This window comes from Macaca nemestrina, chromosome 10 (assembly GCF_043159975.1).
Source record: "Macaca nemestrina isolate mMacNem1 chromosome 10, mMacNem.hap1, whole genome shotgun sequence".
NCBI lineage: Eukaryota > Metazoa > Chordata > Mammalia > Primates > Cercopithecidae > Macaca > Macaca nemestrina.
Genome location: NC_092134.1, coordinates 136,024,830 through 136,039,642, shown reverse-complemented (window position 1 = coordinate 136,039,642; position 14,813 = coordinate 136,024,830). Strand labels below are relative to the sequence as shown.

Here is a 14,813-nt window from a genome sequence, read left to right as displayed (position 1 = left end):
TAGAGATGGGGTTTCACTGTGTTGGCCAGGATGGTCTGGAGCTCCTCACCTTGTGATCTGCCCACCTCGGCCTCTGAAAGTGCTGGGATTACAGGCGTGAGCCACCGTGCCCGGCCCATCACCTCCAGTCTTTACTAAAAATTAAAGCGTTGGTCCTCTCAGGTGGAGCAGTTCCCTTGATGATGGAGGCACAGGTGGGGTGTCCGCGGGAACTTCAGTCCAGTGCTGGGCTCACCTGGCTTCTTCAGGAGATGGGGCCATCAGGAAAGTGTGAGCCAGAGGACGCCGTTTTCACAGAAGCAGGAATTCCCAGGGAGGGACAATGGTCAGGATGTGGGGACTGAGTGACACAGCAGGTCAGAGGAGAGTTGAGAAGTATGGTGGCACACTGGGAAGAGCACAGTCTCTACAGTCACATGCCAGCTGAGGGATTTGGGCAAGTCCTCTATCCCGTGAGCCTCAGTTTCCTCATCTGTCATACATGGATAACACATCCTTTGCAAATATGCTATGAGGATTCAGTGAAATAACAGGTGAAGCACCTGGCATATAGAGGACCTAAAATAAAAAAGGAGCTATTTCCATAATTGCATCTTGGAGCTGTAGAATAGCTTGAATTTGAAGGTCAACTAAAGGGTCTTAGGAACGTTTCAGAAATGCAATGCAATGAAAACCCCTTCCTCCACACTCTCAGAGCGGGTGAGAAGGTGGCTCTTCCACAGGTGAGTATCAAAGCTGTGTCAACACATGAAGTAGGGGTTGGGGATTCTAAGGAATTCAAGGTGAAAGTTGCTGAGATGTACAGGCTTCTCTGGGCATGGTGCACGCGCACAGGGAGGTGGAGGGCGAGAAGCAGCGGTCTTTGGGACCTGCTTCCTGTCTGGGACGGTGCAGGCTTGCCGGGTGGGGGTTTCTCCTGCAGTGGCTTGGTGCAACAGTGATGTGAATAGGATTTCCCCGACTCCCCCACGCCCACCCCCCACCACTGCCCCCCCCCCGCACTGCCCCAGGGTTCAGTCTCACTCCCAGCCCTCTCTTGGCTGGGGCCTGCCCTGTGCTGGTCAGTCACTGTCCAAGCACCCCAGGGTCAGTTCTTGCCGTTCATCACTCCCTTGATCCAGTCCACGTAGCTGAGCACTTTGGTGTAGAAGTCATACCCTTCGCCACACCCTATGCCCCAGGACACAATGCCCGTGGCCACCCAGTGATGGGCACGATCGTCCCATACCACATAGACGCTGCCACTGTCCCCCTGGCAGACACTGTGCCGCTGCGTCTCGTCCCCAACACAGAACATATCGTCAGAAAACACCTCGGGCCTCTGTCTCTTTTGGAGCCAGGCCTCACAGGCCTCCCTGGGAGCTACAGGCAGCCTGGAGTATTTCAACTCAGTAGTTAGCCAGCCCATCTCCACGCCAAACCCACTGACGTAGCCCAGCAAGCCGCTGCGGTAGAGGGTCTCATTATCGGGCAGACAGACCGGGAGGATGTTGGGGCCCAGCGGGATGCTGTGCTGCAGCTCCAGGAGGGCGATGTCCCCGCTGAAGTTGTGGGACTCATTCTGACGGTAGTCGGGGTGCACAATGACACGGCGGACAGGGTGGTTCCCCAGTTTCAGCATCTCATCTATGGCTGTGTGGCCCAGGAACACATTCACGCTCCGGTTCTTCCTGAGAGAAACACTGTCCTTGGGGTAGATGGTGTGGGCAGCAGTGAGGATCCATCTGTCACCCAGCAGGGCCCCGCCCCCACGGCCATGGATACTGGTGAAGGCTTGCCAGGGGAAGTTGCCCAGCTTAGCTCTGGAAGAACGGAGGGTCGTCTGATTCTGGGCAATGGGGGTGACTGGCCGTCCGCAGACTGGGAGAGAGGAGGGGTAGGGGTGACAGTCAGCAGCTGCATCTAGGCACATTGATTGAAGGCCTACTTCTCTGAAGTGCTGTGGTAGGGGATGCGTGAAGAGGCTCTGGGATAAGGACTCTTTTTTTTTTTTGAGACCGAGTTTCGCTCTTGTTGCCCAGACTGGAGTGCAGTTGCGCGATCTCAGCTCACTGCAACCTCCGCCTCCCAGGCTCAAGCAATTCTCCTGCCTCAGTCTCCCGAGTAGCTGGGATTACCGGCACTGACCACCACACCCGGCTAATTTTTGTGTATTTTTATTAGAGATGGGGTTTCATCATGTGGGCCAGACTGGTCTGGAACTCCTGAACTCAAGTGATCCACCTGCCTCGGCCTCCCAAAGTGTAGGGATTACAGGCATGAGCCACTGTGCCCGGCCGGGATCAGGAGTCTTATACTGATGCAGACCCACAGTGTAGACCATGTGGGCAGACACGGGCAGGTAATCAACGCCAAGTGTACGGGGCACCCATCCTGCATGGAACTCAGGACAGTGGACTGAGGGTAGAGAGCAGAGATGAGCACATGTTTGGGGCTGGTTCTGCAGGGCTCTCCTTCCTGCCTCCTCAGAGGCATTAAAGCAATTCCTTTGGATCATCCTGGGCCCCCATGCTACAGGCAGAGTCTGTTTCAGTGCTTCCTGCCTCAGTTTTGTGTCACTTCCTCATTTGTAACATCTCTCACTACCACCTGCCCTCCAACCCATCCCCAAAGCACCATGAGCCTTCAGGCTACCCCTAGAGTGTTCCGTGGATCAGACTGGGTTAAGAAGGCAATGCTTTCATTCAAAAGTGTGGATCTCAAAAATGGTGGACTTGAACCCTCATGTATAGCTGGTGAGATGTAAAATGGTGCTGCTGCTGTTGAAGACAGTTTGGTGGTTCCTCAAAAAGTTAAATAGAATTATTATGCAATCCAGCAAGTCTACTCCTAGGTATATACCCAAGAGATTTGGAAATATATGTTGATACAAAAACTTGTACACAAATGCTCATAGAAGCATCATTCATAAAAGGCAAGAAATAGAGACAACCCAAATGTCCATCAGTTGAATGAATAAACAAAATGGTGTATCCATAGAAAGGAGTATTATTTAGCCATAAAAATGAAATACTGATGGATGCTATAACAGGAATGAACCTTGAAAACATTACACTAAGTGGAAGAAGCCAGACAGAAACAGCCGCATATTATATGATTCCACTGATACAAAATCCACAGAGGCAAATCCATAGAGACAGAAGATAGATTAGTGGTTGCCAGGGGTGGGGCAGGGGAGCGTTGGAGGTACTGGGCTTTTTTGAGGAGGGTGATGGAAATGTTCTGGAATTAGTGGTAGTGGTTTCACTACATTGTGAACACACTAAACATTACTGTATTGTACTGTTTAAAGTGGTTAAGGCTGGGCGCGGTGGCTCACCCCTGTAATCCCAGCACTTTGGGAGGCTGAGGTGGGTCGATCACCTGAGGTCAGGAGTTGTAGACCATCCTGGCCAACATGGTGAAACCCCGTCTCTACTAAAAATACAAAAAAAAAAAAAAAAAAATGAGCTGGGCATAGTGGCAGATGCCTGTAATCCCAGCTACTCAGGAGGCTGAGGCAGGAGAATCACTTGAACCCAGGAGGTGGAGGTTGCAGTGAGCCAAGATTGCGCCACTGCACTGCAGCCTGGGCAACAAGAGGGAAACTCCATCTCAAAAAAAAAAAAAAAAAAAAAAAGTGGTTAAAATGGTAAATTTTGTGCAATGTGAATTTTAAAAATTAACTTTTAATTTTTTCTTGGCAACTACAGATTTTGAGAAGTTCTGTAATTTTTTTTTTTTTTTTGAGACGGAGTCTTGCTCTGTTGCCCAGGCTGAAATGCAGCGGCACGATCTCAGCTCACTGCAACCTCCACCTTCTGGGTTCAAGCGATTCTCATGCCTCAGCCTCCTAAGTAGCTGGGATTATAGGCACACACCATCATGCTAATTTTTTGTATTTTTTTTAGTAGAAACGGGTTCTTGCCATGTTGGCCAGGCTGGTCTGGAACTCCTGATCTCAGGTGATTCACCCGCCTCGGCCTCCCAAAGGCTGGGATAACAGGCATGAGCCACTGCACCCAGCCGTGAATTTTATCTCAATAAATTTTTAAAAAAATGGTTGACTTTCTGGCACTGTGTGGCATCTAGGTAGGGAGATGTTTTAGGAATAGAGAGCCTGTCAGTAGATCCTTAAAACACATGGCACAAAAAGGGTTTTCTCTTACTTCAGCTTGTTGGTTTCTCTTCCTCCTTTTCTAGTCCATCTTATTAACTTCCTTCATGCTTTTCCTCAGATATATCTTGACCTCTGAAGAATGAGGAACAAGCCTCTTCTTTTCTGGGCCTTGTTGATTGCCCTGTTCTTCCTCACCTTCTGCTTCTTATCTTCCTTTCTATTCTAAGGCTTTCCTTTAACGCCTGTGTCCCGTAGGTCCCAGTTGCAGCTGCGACTTGTTGGGGGAATGGTGCTGGCAGGTGGCTACTCACCAGGCATACACTGAAGAACCTCCTTCCCATCCTGTCTGTCCTTCCAGGTCCCTGGGTTTGTGCCGGTGAGTGTCCCTGAGGCGCAAAATGAGGAGAGGCAAAGAAATAGGCTCAGAGTTGAAGCTGCTGGCGAACAAACCAGGCGCTCAGAGGCTGTCAGGCGTTTGGGTGGGAGTGAGGCGGATGGAAGCCACCCCTGAGCAGGTGGGGACTCACCTGCCACCGCGGCCTGATAATAGGGCTCCTGGCAGTGGTTCTGGACCTTGGCGGGGTTGTCTCCAGGTGCGCTGATGGCCTCAGAGCCCCTGCTGGCCTCGCTGATGGGCTGACTATAGTTCACAGCTATAGGAAAACAGCACCTAGCACAGATTTGCCAACTGGCAACCCAGGGGCTGATTCTGGCCCATGGCTATACTTGGTTTGACTTGCACAGTGATTTATTTTTTATTTTTACTTTTAGTTTTTTAAAAACATTTGAGTTAGTTTTCCCTGATCAGACTGTCAACACTCAAAGAGTTTGAAGGTAAGTGTGACAAGCAGGGTGGGCGAAACAGGCACTCCATATATGTTTGGTAGGTATGTAAATTAGCAAAACATTTTTGGAGAAAATTTTAGCAATATCAAAATTTAAAATGCAAATTTTTTTTAACCTACTACTCCATTTCTAAAAATTTAGTCTAAAGATATTCTCACACATGCGCTCAAAGACATAAATGCAAGGATATGCACAGTAGCACCGTGTGTGGCAGCAAAGTATCTATCAGGAGGGCTGATCAAATACGTTATGACACATCAGTCAAGGGGATTTTATGTGGTCAATAAAAATCATGAGTTCGCCGGTGCGGTGGCTCACGCCTGTAATCCTAGCACTTTGGGAGCCTGAGGCAGGCAGATCACCTGAGGTCAGGAGTTTGACACCTGGCCAACATGGTGAAACCATTACTAAAAATGCAAAAATTAGCTGGGTATAGTGGCATACCTATAATCCCAGCTACTCAGGAGGCTGAGGCAGGAGAATCACTTGAACCTAGGAGGCAGAGGTTGCAATGAGCAGAGATTGTGCCACTGCACTCCAGCCTGGGTGACAGAGCGAGACTCTGTCCCAAATAAATAAATAAATAAATAAATAAATAAATAAAAAATAAATGAGTTAATGCTGACCATATGGAATGGGATGATCTTTAAGATATATTATTCAGTGGGAAAATGCCAAGTTCAGAACACTTACAACACAGAAACACACAATTTATCCTCTTCCTAGGAAGAATATCTAGGAAATGGAGAACACAGCTGTTTCTGGGGAGGGCAGCTAGGAGTTAAGAGCCAGAGATAGAGGAAGACTTACTTTTTAGCATACTTAAAAAAATGATATTTTATCATGTGCACCCTTCCTTCCCTCCCTTCTTCCCTCCCTCCTTCCCAGCCTCCTTTCCTTCCCTTCCTTCTTTCCTTCCTCCCTCCCTCCCTCCCTTTATTTCTCCCTCTCTTTCTCTCTTTCTTTCTTCCTGTCTCACTATGTCTCCCAGGCTGGAGTGCAGTGGCATGATTATGGCTGACTGTAGCCTCAAACTCCCTGGCTCAAGCAATCCTCCCCCTCTGTCCCCGAGTAGCTGGTATTACAGGTGTGCACCACCACGCCTGGCTAATTCTTAATTTTTTTGTGGAAACGGGGTCTCACTATGTTGCCCAGGCTGGTCTCCAACTACTGACCTCAAGCAATCTTCCAGCCTTGGCCTTCCAAAGTGCTGGGATTACAGGCATGAACCACTGCCTCCAGCCAGTATTTATCTTTCAAAACCAATCTGAGTCATCATTTGAAAATTTATAATTTTACTTAAAAACCCGGATTTTTGGCATCTCTTTAAAAATGAGATGATCTGCAAACACCAGGCCTATAAATCTGTGCGGAAACCACCACTGGGGCTGGGCAATGGCTGTCTCTTAATAGGGTTGCTTGCCAGCAGGGGCAGGGCTGGGGTCCAGCCCAGGTGTCCCTGAGTCACCTCAGCTGTCACTCAAGCTTCCACTTAAGGCTTGAAGATACCAGGGTCATGGCTGGGGACAGAGGCTCCCTCCCTGCACCCCCAGGAGGGACACTCACCCACGGTTTGGTAGAGGGCCAGGAAGCCCTTGTGGAGGTGGACGGTCTTGTTCTCCGAGGAAGGCTGTGTGCGGAAGGTCAGCCGCAAACTCCTCCCTGAGGATACAAACTCCCTCTGACCGGGGGGCCTGCCCAGAGGGGCGTCTTGCTGACCACAGAACTGGCTTGGATCCGACCCGCTGGCTGAGATCTGAAAGCAGGAGGAGGAGTGAGGCTGCAGATAGGTGTGGGGTGAACCTGTGCTGCTGCCATCACAGGGGCACATCCTCGGTGTGACTCCAGCCCCATCTAGACGGGCCGTGCCCCTCTGGGGCTCAGAAGGCACCTCACAGAGGCTTCCTCAACTAGCTTCTGGTTCCATTATTGACTCCTGAGTTTCTTCCAGACATGACCGCATACTATAATGTTTCTTTAGCCTACCATAATTATTTCATACAACCCATTATATTTTCCTTCTTTTAAGAAGTTCCTTGGGAACCCCAGGGTTCCCATAAGAGTCGCTGGATTATAAACTCTAAGAAGTCAAGGACTAGTTCTGTCTTTTTCACCACTGAGTTCCTGGTGCTCAACGTGGTACCTATAGCACCACAGCTTTGACTCAAATGAACATAGGCATAAGCCCCTGCCATCCAGCTTCTCCTCCATCCCCAAGCCCCATCCCATCACCTTCCACTTCTCTGAGTAACTTTCTCTGGCCAACATCTGTGAAGCAGTAAGACCCTCTGCAGAGACTGAGCCTCTGGGGTCCCTGCCTTTTCCTGCTTTCCTTCTTTTGGGGTGCCCCTCCTCTTACCCCATGCACTTTGTAAACGAAGCTCTCACAATGTATGAAAGCCTAAGGACACAGGTGTCCACAGTCCAGGTGCACTGGATGGTATTGCTTCACCTGGCAGGTTGTCTCTGTTTCAATGCCCTTTGACTGTCTCACCTCTGCTCAAATCCCTTCCTGTGGGTTCCTCAACTCAAGGAAAGGGCGGCTTGGAGGGAGTTCCTGGGCCATGCTTCCTGCTTCATCTCTGTTCCAGGTACACAGCTCACTGCTTGGCTCATTTTAGTTCTGGTTTTCATACTGATCCATATATCCCAGGTTTTTGCTAGCTCTCCATTCCCTCATTCTCCACAAGTCCCAAATTCATTCAAGACTTCATCCAGACCATGTCATTATGATCAGAGTAACTGGGTAAAAGTTGCGATGAAGAAAATTTCCAAATCGCCCCAAATACCTTGCTCAGACAAATCCCAGTACTGGTCTTTTGCTTAGAATATCAACAAATGTAACTCCTGGCATTTAAGAGGCCTGCCTTTTGGGGAAGAAGCAATTTGATATAGGAAATGGTGCTCAACTGCTCTACTTGGTTGTAAAACCCTCCAGTTTTCCTTTTGCCCTTTTCCCTGAATTGTTAGCTAAATACAATTGCTTAGGATTCTAACTGGGAAAGTAGAGTGGACACAGGACGGAGTCCTAACACCCTTAAATTCTAGACTTTGCTACTAACTCCATGTGCGAAATGGGGAGTTTCTGAAGCACCCAAGATCTCAGTTTCCTCTCCTATGTAATGGTCTGTGTGGCCTCTTCCAGCATGTTCTATGGCATCTTCCAGAGTCCACACTAAGAGCAGTGGTGAGGATGGATACTCAATACCTGCTCCTTCAAAATTCATTCTGCTGTGTGTCCCGCACACACATAAGCTTGCATTTGATTCACTCTTTCACTTATTCCTTTAACACATGCACTGACTGTGTACTATGTGTAATACACTGTGCTAGGTGCTGGGGACACAGATATGACAAAGGCACAGTTCTGCTCCTGAGGAGCAGTGGCTGAGGACGCTGACAAGTAAAAAATAAACTAGATTATAGTGTGCTGAATTCTGCATTTGAGGGGTGTGTGTGTGTGACTTACTCTGGGAGGAATCCTATTTCTGATCTTGAAGTTTCTCAATGACAAGAAAAGAGGCCAGGATTAAAAATCTCTGTGATTTAAGAGGAACGGGACTCATGGTAGGTGCTCAACAGACACAGGCTGAATTGAGCAAAGTATCATCCCTTCTGGTTAAGTCTGAAGCAATAAATGCACGCACGTATCTCCTCTCCCACCTCAAACCCCAGTCATATGACAGCAAAGGGATAAAATGGTACATATAACCAAGGACAAAAAAGGGAGAGAGAGGATGACAGCAGATGAACACACTTTGGAAGATGGAGTGGAGACGCAAGTGATAACTTGAGTTTGCAATGATGGGAGCCAACATAAAGCAAGCAGGTTCTCATCACAGAACCAGGGTAAGTTTTAAAAATTGGGGCAATCAAGATAGGGATGAGGGAAGGACTGGCACAGGGATGGCAGACGGGAAGCCTGTGAGGGAGACTACAGAATCCTAGAATCTCTGTGCACCCAGGCAACTCCCTCGGGCCCACCCTGGAACAGGGCATGAGCTTAACGAGAAACCCTGGACTTGAGGCCCCATGGCACACTTGACAGAGGGGGCGAAGGTCAGTGCAGCAGGTCCATGAATAACATTGTTGTTTCATTATGACACTGATGAGAAAAAATATCGGCTCCTGTCTGGGGCCACTGTCTGGGTGAAGTTTGCACATTCTTCCCAGGTCTTCAGTGGTTTTCTTCAGGTCCTCTGGTTTCCTCCCACATCCCAAGCTGTGCCTGTTGGGTGACCTGGCATGTCCCCACGGCCCCAGTGTGAGTGAGTATGAATGTGTGTGAGTGCGTCCTGAAACAGGATGCTGTCCTGTCCAGCACTGATTCCTGCCTTGCATCCTGAACTGCTGGACCAGGCGGTGGCCACCCGTGACCCCAAACTGGAATAACTGGGTAAATAATCTTACTCATTTTTATTAAGCTTTCTTACATGTAGGCATAGTTCACATGTATTTCAATATTTAATATTAGAAGTGTTTGGGGTCTTTATTTAGGTGTTTGGTGATGTTTCTGTGATCAGTAATTGCTGCAGGTACTTCACTCTTGTCTATATCAATGGCCAAATTGGTTTCATTCTATGTTGTTTCTCTTAAAGTCATACTTGCCAAGAACCTATGGATGATATTAAGTGAGGACTCACTGAACCAAAAACAGAAGGATTAAGTGAAAGTCTACCTGCCAAACAGTGAGCTGCAGCTCCCTCCACCAGGCCCTTCTCTCAGCTTGTTGACCAGAATGCTAGGGTCCCTGAGCTGGAGACTGCAGGAGTTCTCTCAGGGGAAAATGGCTGTCCCCAAATAAAATGCTTTTACATCCTGACAGTTGGGAGGCCCCCAATGGCACATCTAGGTCACCCTGTTGATAACCCTATTTTCAAACCTATCATTTGACAAATTTTTAGCTATCTACACAGAACTTCCAATTAGTATTTTAGTGCTCCACTCTTTTTTTTTTTTTTTCCTTGAGACAGAGACTCACTCTGCCCCCCAGGCTGTAGTGCAGTGGCCTGATCTCAGCTTACTACAACCTCTGCCTCCCGGGTTCAAGTGATTCTTACGCCTCAGCCTCCCAAGTAGCTGGGATTACAGGCATACACCACCATGCCTGGCAAATTTTTGTGTTTTTAGTAGAGACGGGGTTTCATCATGTTGGCCAGGCTGGTCTCAAACTCCTGGCCTCAGGTGATCTGCCTGCCTTGGCCTGCCAAAGTGCTGGGATTACAGATGTGAATCACCACACCGGGCCTTAAATATGAATGGACAGCCAAGTATTATCAGACATTGTAGGAAAGTCTCTAACACAAAAAGCAGAGACCAAAACAAACAAATGGCAAAAAGGAACTTGGATGAAACAGACCTACTATAGATAACAGAAGAAACATTTAAAAATAATCCCAAAGGAGGGAAAGGAGTTGATATTGCATCAATGAAACAAGAACAATACTCTATAAAAAGGCACATGTAGAAAATTAGAATGAATCCTTAGAAATGAAATAGTATGTCAGTGGAAAGAAACCATTAACTAAAAGGTTGGGATTTAAAGATGAGGAAATTTCCCAGAAAGTGGAACTAAAGAGATGGTAAATAGAACAAAACAGATAACAAAGCTAGAGAATCAATCTAGAACGTACGACAGCTGAATTACAGGAGAAAGAGAAAATAAAGAAATGAGATGTCTAGAAATTATTTAAAAAATAGCACAAGAACATTCCTAGAATTGAAGGACTAGATTAAAAGAGGCTCTATATTAAAAGAAACCTGTACAATGCGTGAAAAACCACGTGTATCAAGGGACATCATAATGAAAGTCCAGAATACTGGTAATAAGGAAAATATTCCAAAAGTTCTAGAGAGAGAAAACAAAGGATTAGGAATGATAAGGGCATCAAACTTTTTAACAAAGTCTAGACCTAGAAGACAATATCATCAACATTCTAGAAAAAAAGGTGTCCAATCTAGAATGCTATACCCAGATCAACTATCCATCCGCTGTGAGCATAGAACTGAGACATTTAGATACATATAAGATCCTCTAAAATTCATTCTAAAATACTCTTTCTAAGGAAGCCACTGGTGAAGGTGCTCCTCCAAAATGGGAGAGTAAACCAAAAACGAGAAAGGTATGGGATTCAGGTTCAGCACAGGACAGGTAAAGGAAATCCCCAGGAAGAGGGAGAAGGGAACTCCCAGAATGTGTGATGGCTTAAAGAGCAAAGAACTCAGGCTGTGAAAATAAACCATCGAGAGATCTTCAGGAGGGATGTCACCAATTAAAAGGAGGACCAATAGACTGAAATTTGTGCTTGAGTATTTCAGAAGAAGATTTACACTCCTGGCTAAGAGTCTGGTGAGATTAGTTACAGAGACAACTAAGCAAACTAAAAAGCAAAACAAAAACAAACACCCCCCACCAAAAAACAAAACAAAACAAAACAAAAAACCTCCATGTAACTATCGACTCCTAAATTATTTTATGCCATGTGCTCAGATGCAAATATTTTATAGTCATAATAATGTAAATAATGAATAAAGAGTTAACTAAAAATGATAATATATGTAAACTGGCAGAATGGGGAGGGGAAATGTGGGTGGTGAAGACTGAAGACAGATAAAGCTAGTCCTTATCTTCTATACTGTAGTTGAATGTTAATAGAAAATATGTAAAAATGAAAGATAAATAAGCATGTTATTTATCATATGAAGTTAAAGACCAGATGAAACAGCTACATGAATTGGAAAATGACTGCTCCCAAGGAGCAGCTCTCAGGGGTGGGGAGGAACAGCTTGGAGACTGTTGCTATGCATAAGCCTTTTTAAAAAACTTTTATTTTTTTTGGAGACAGGGTCTCACTCTGTCACCCAGGCTGGAGTACAGTGTCATGATCAGAGCTCACTGCAGCCTCTACCTCCCAGGCACAAGTGACCCTCTCACTTCAGCATCTTTTGTAGCTGGGACCACAGGTGCGTGCCACCACACTTGGCTAATTTTTAAATGTTTTTGTAGAGATGGGGTCTTGCTATGTTGCCCAGGCTGGTCTCAAATTCCTGGGCTCAAGTGATCCTTTCGCCTCAGCCTCCCAAAGTGCTGGGACTACAGACATGAGCTACTGCGCCCAGGCTTAGAAAACTTTAATTTAAAAAAAAAAGTGTTACAACTATTATGTATCTATAATAATTAAAAATTTTAAAATTAAAAAATAAAGTTCAAAAGTTTGTATGTGTGTCATTTTGATATAAATAAAATTTAAATCAAAAGATAATGTGCTCTTTTTATTTTTATTTATTATTTATTTATTTTTGAGATGGGGTCTTGCTATATTGCTTAGGCTGGCTTTGAACTCCTGGGCTCCAGCCCTCTGATCCTCCAGCCTGTCTCCTGAGTATACTGCTGGGACTACAGGCCTGCATCACTCCATCAAGCACTGTTTCTAAAATGTCCTTATTCTCAATAAGGCTTTGGCGTTAGAAGTTTTGTGACAGCTCTTCTAAGGTAAGTGTGAACGGTGACTTAATCTTTTGTTATTATTTGTGCCCAGCTTCCTCACCTGATAGAGCAGGCACTCAACAAATACATGATGATATATTTTTAACAACCAATGTGTGCGTGCCTCACCCTGGCTCCATAGATTTGCAAGATTTGTGTGTCCCTTCATAAGTCTTCCAAATGCAGGGCCTGCTTGCTGCCCTCTTTGCTCGCTGGGGCCCAGACGGCAGCCCTGGAGGCACTGCTGGGAGGTTGTGTCCTGGGGTCCACCACTGCTGCCCGGTAAGCCAAGCCCGACTGTCCCTACATGGAAAATTCCTCCTCCAGATGGGTGATTCAGGGCACCGCCACTTCCCACGACCCCGGGAGTCTCCCTGGCCACAGTCCTGGCGGGACCCCCCCATGCCCAGCTCACTGTGACAGAGTCCCCTGCACAGTCCTGGGACGGCTCCAGGTCGAAGTCCTGGAAGACGAGCCTCACAGCAAAGCCCTCTGGAGCCTTGATGTCCGCGCTGCTCTCGTGGCCTTTGCGATACGGCTCTGGGTACCCGGGGGATGTCAGCTGCTGGGGTAGCTCTTGGGCCAAGAGGATGGAGCCCCCGGTGGGGCAAGCCTGGAGGACTCCCCAGAGGAGCAGCCACCACCTGTGAGTAGGGGGGAGGGCAAGGTGGGACCGCGCAGCTGTGGCCGGAAGCCTGTGGGTGTGGGAGGAGCGGGGGAGCCGCGCTAGGACTGAGAGGCCTGGCAAGGCCGGGTCAGAAGCGGTGGCCTCACCCTTGAGGCCCGGGCACTTCCCGTCTCCTCCCTTCCCCCCCTTCCTCACCCCATCCCTACAGCCTCCCGTGCAGCCTGAGCTCTAGGATTGTCGGTTTTCCCTCCTCCGAAGACATCACCTTTGCTCATCTCCCAGGAGAGTCTCATCCAAAGGAGGGGGTGCTTTCTGCTTCAGCAGATCCCACCCCATCCTGGGATCCGAGGGAGCAATGGTGGGGCGAGTGAGGGTCTGCCGCAAACACCCACCGACCACCCCCAAGGAAGGTGCTACAGGCCACAGGCAAATTTCAGTTTCCCCATGGAATATGTGCTGTGCTGCTGCTGCTGCTGCTGCTGCTGGTGGTGTGTGTGTGTGGGGTGTGTGTGTGTGTGTGTGTGTGTGTGTGTGTGGGTGGGTGGTAGGGTGGGGGGAGGGGAGGGTTTGCGGCCACACACCCTCCCATCCCTCTCCCTCCCGTCCTCTTCCCTCCTCGTCTGCCGGGAACACACTCACATTGCGCCTGGACAGCCTGTGGAGTGAGGCCTTCTCCAGAGATATTTCCCCCACACTCTGGGTCCAGGCATCTGGAACTGGACATCTGGGACCTGCGAGAGAACTGGCCCAGGCTAGGGAACAAAAGGTGAAGGCCGGTGGGGGAGGAGGAAGTTCCTGGAAGTGTTGAGCAACTCCTCAGTTCCCCTTCTCCAATTCTCCGGGCGGAGCGCCACCTGCCGTCGGACTCAGGAACAGCGGGCCGGCCGCAGCTTAGGGGAAAAGTCCCAAAACCTCGCTGGCCCTCAGAGGTCAGGGTGACAGGACACTGACTCAACCCTTTTGTACTATTTAACACTGATTTTTGCCACGTGTGTAGGATGACTCCTTGTGAGTTATGGCTGCTGCCTTCACTCAGCCATGTCTCTTCCTCCCCGACCTTTCCCTTCACCGACATACCTGGGGAGCCTCCCTCTTGTGGAATTGAAGTTTGTGATCCTTGAACTTGAGCTTTCTCTTCCTTTCCCTCCTCACCAAGCAGGGGTGGGGGACATGCGCTTAGGTGGCCTTTTGAATCCTACCCACAACCTCTGCAGGCTGCTCGTCCAGCATGGTCAGGGCTGGGGTCGAGCCCAGGTGTCCCTCAGTCCCTAGTCCCAGTCATCACTCAAGCCGTCACTCAAGCTTCTTTAGGCAGTCACTAGAGCCCGTGGCTGCTCTCACCGCTCCCCGAGGAAGGACATTCACCCACAACTTGGTAGAAGGCCAGAAGGCCCTTGTGGAGGTGGATGGTCCTGTCCTCAGAGAAGGCAGGTGTGTGGAAGGCCTTACACTGTACACACACACATGCACACACACACACACACACACACACACACCCCTCTCAGAGAAGAATCTATTGCTTCCTCCATTTTGCATATAGTAATATGGCAGCAAGTTACAGACCTAAACAGGATATGCTCTGCATCTTTGGTTTTTCTAGGCTAGAGAGATTTAGGAGAGCCACAGTCCATGGCTACAAGGAGATGATAAGAGAGTGATGGCCAGGACAGATACAATTTCTCAGGTACAGCCTTGAGCTCAAGCCTGCCTGTCTGCCACATCCCAACCCCAAACACACCTGGGGATGATCTCCT

At 48.3% G+C, this 14,813-nt stretch overlaps 1 protein-coding gene across 1 annotated transcript; it reads right to left on the bottom strand.

Annotated features, from left to right (window-relative positions):
• Positions 1-644: 644 nt before the first annotated feature.
• LOC105484222 (complement C1r subcomponent like) lies at positions 645-13,862 on the bottom strand. The gene is made up of 6 exons (XM_011745672.3): positions 13,699-13,862; positions 12,847-13,075; positions 6,512-6,701; positions 4,627-4,752; positions 4,411-4,485; positions 645-1,860 (listed from the first exon to the last, which is right to left on the bottom strand). Exons 1-6 carry the CDS (start codon positions 13,767-13,769, stop codon positions 1,088-1,090), a joined length of 1,464 nt encoding a protein of 487 aa, XP_011743974.2. The 5' UTR covers positions 13,770-13,862; the 3' UTR covers positions 645-1,087.
• Positions 13,863-14,813: the final 951 nt, after the last annotated feature.

Coding starts and splice junctions, on each gene's coding strand:
- LOC105484222 (XM_011745672.3), bottom strand. CDS start 13,769: ATGCCTGGACCCAGAGTGTGGGGGAAATATCTCTGGAGAAGGCCTCAC. Junction 4,753..6,511: donor GGCCCTCTACCAAACCGTGG/GTGAGTGTCCCT, acceptor GTTTTCCTATAG/CTGTGAACTATAGTCAGCCC. Junction 1,861..4,410: donor GGTTCTTCAGTGTATGCCTG/GTGAGTAGCCAC, acceptor CCTCTCTCCCAG/TCTGCGGACGGCCAGTCACC.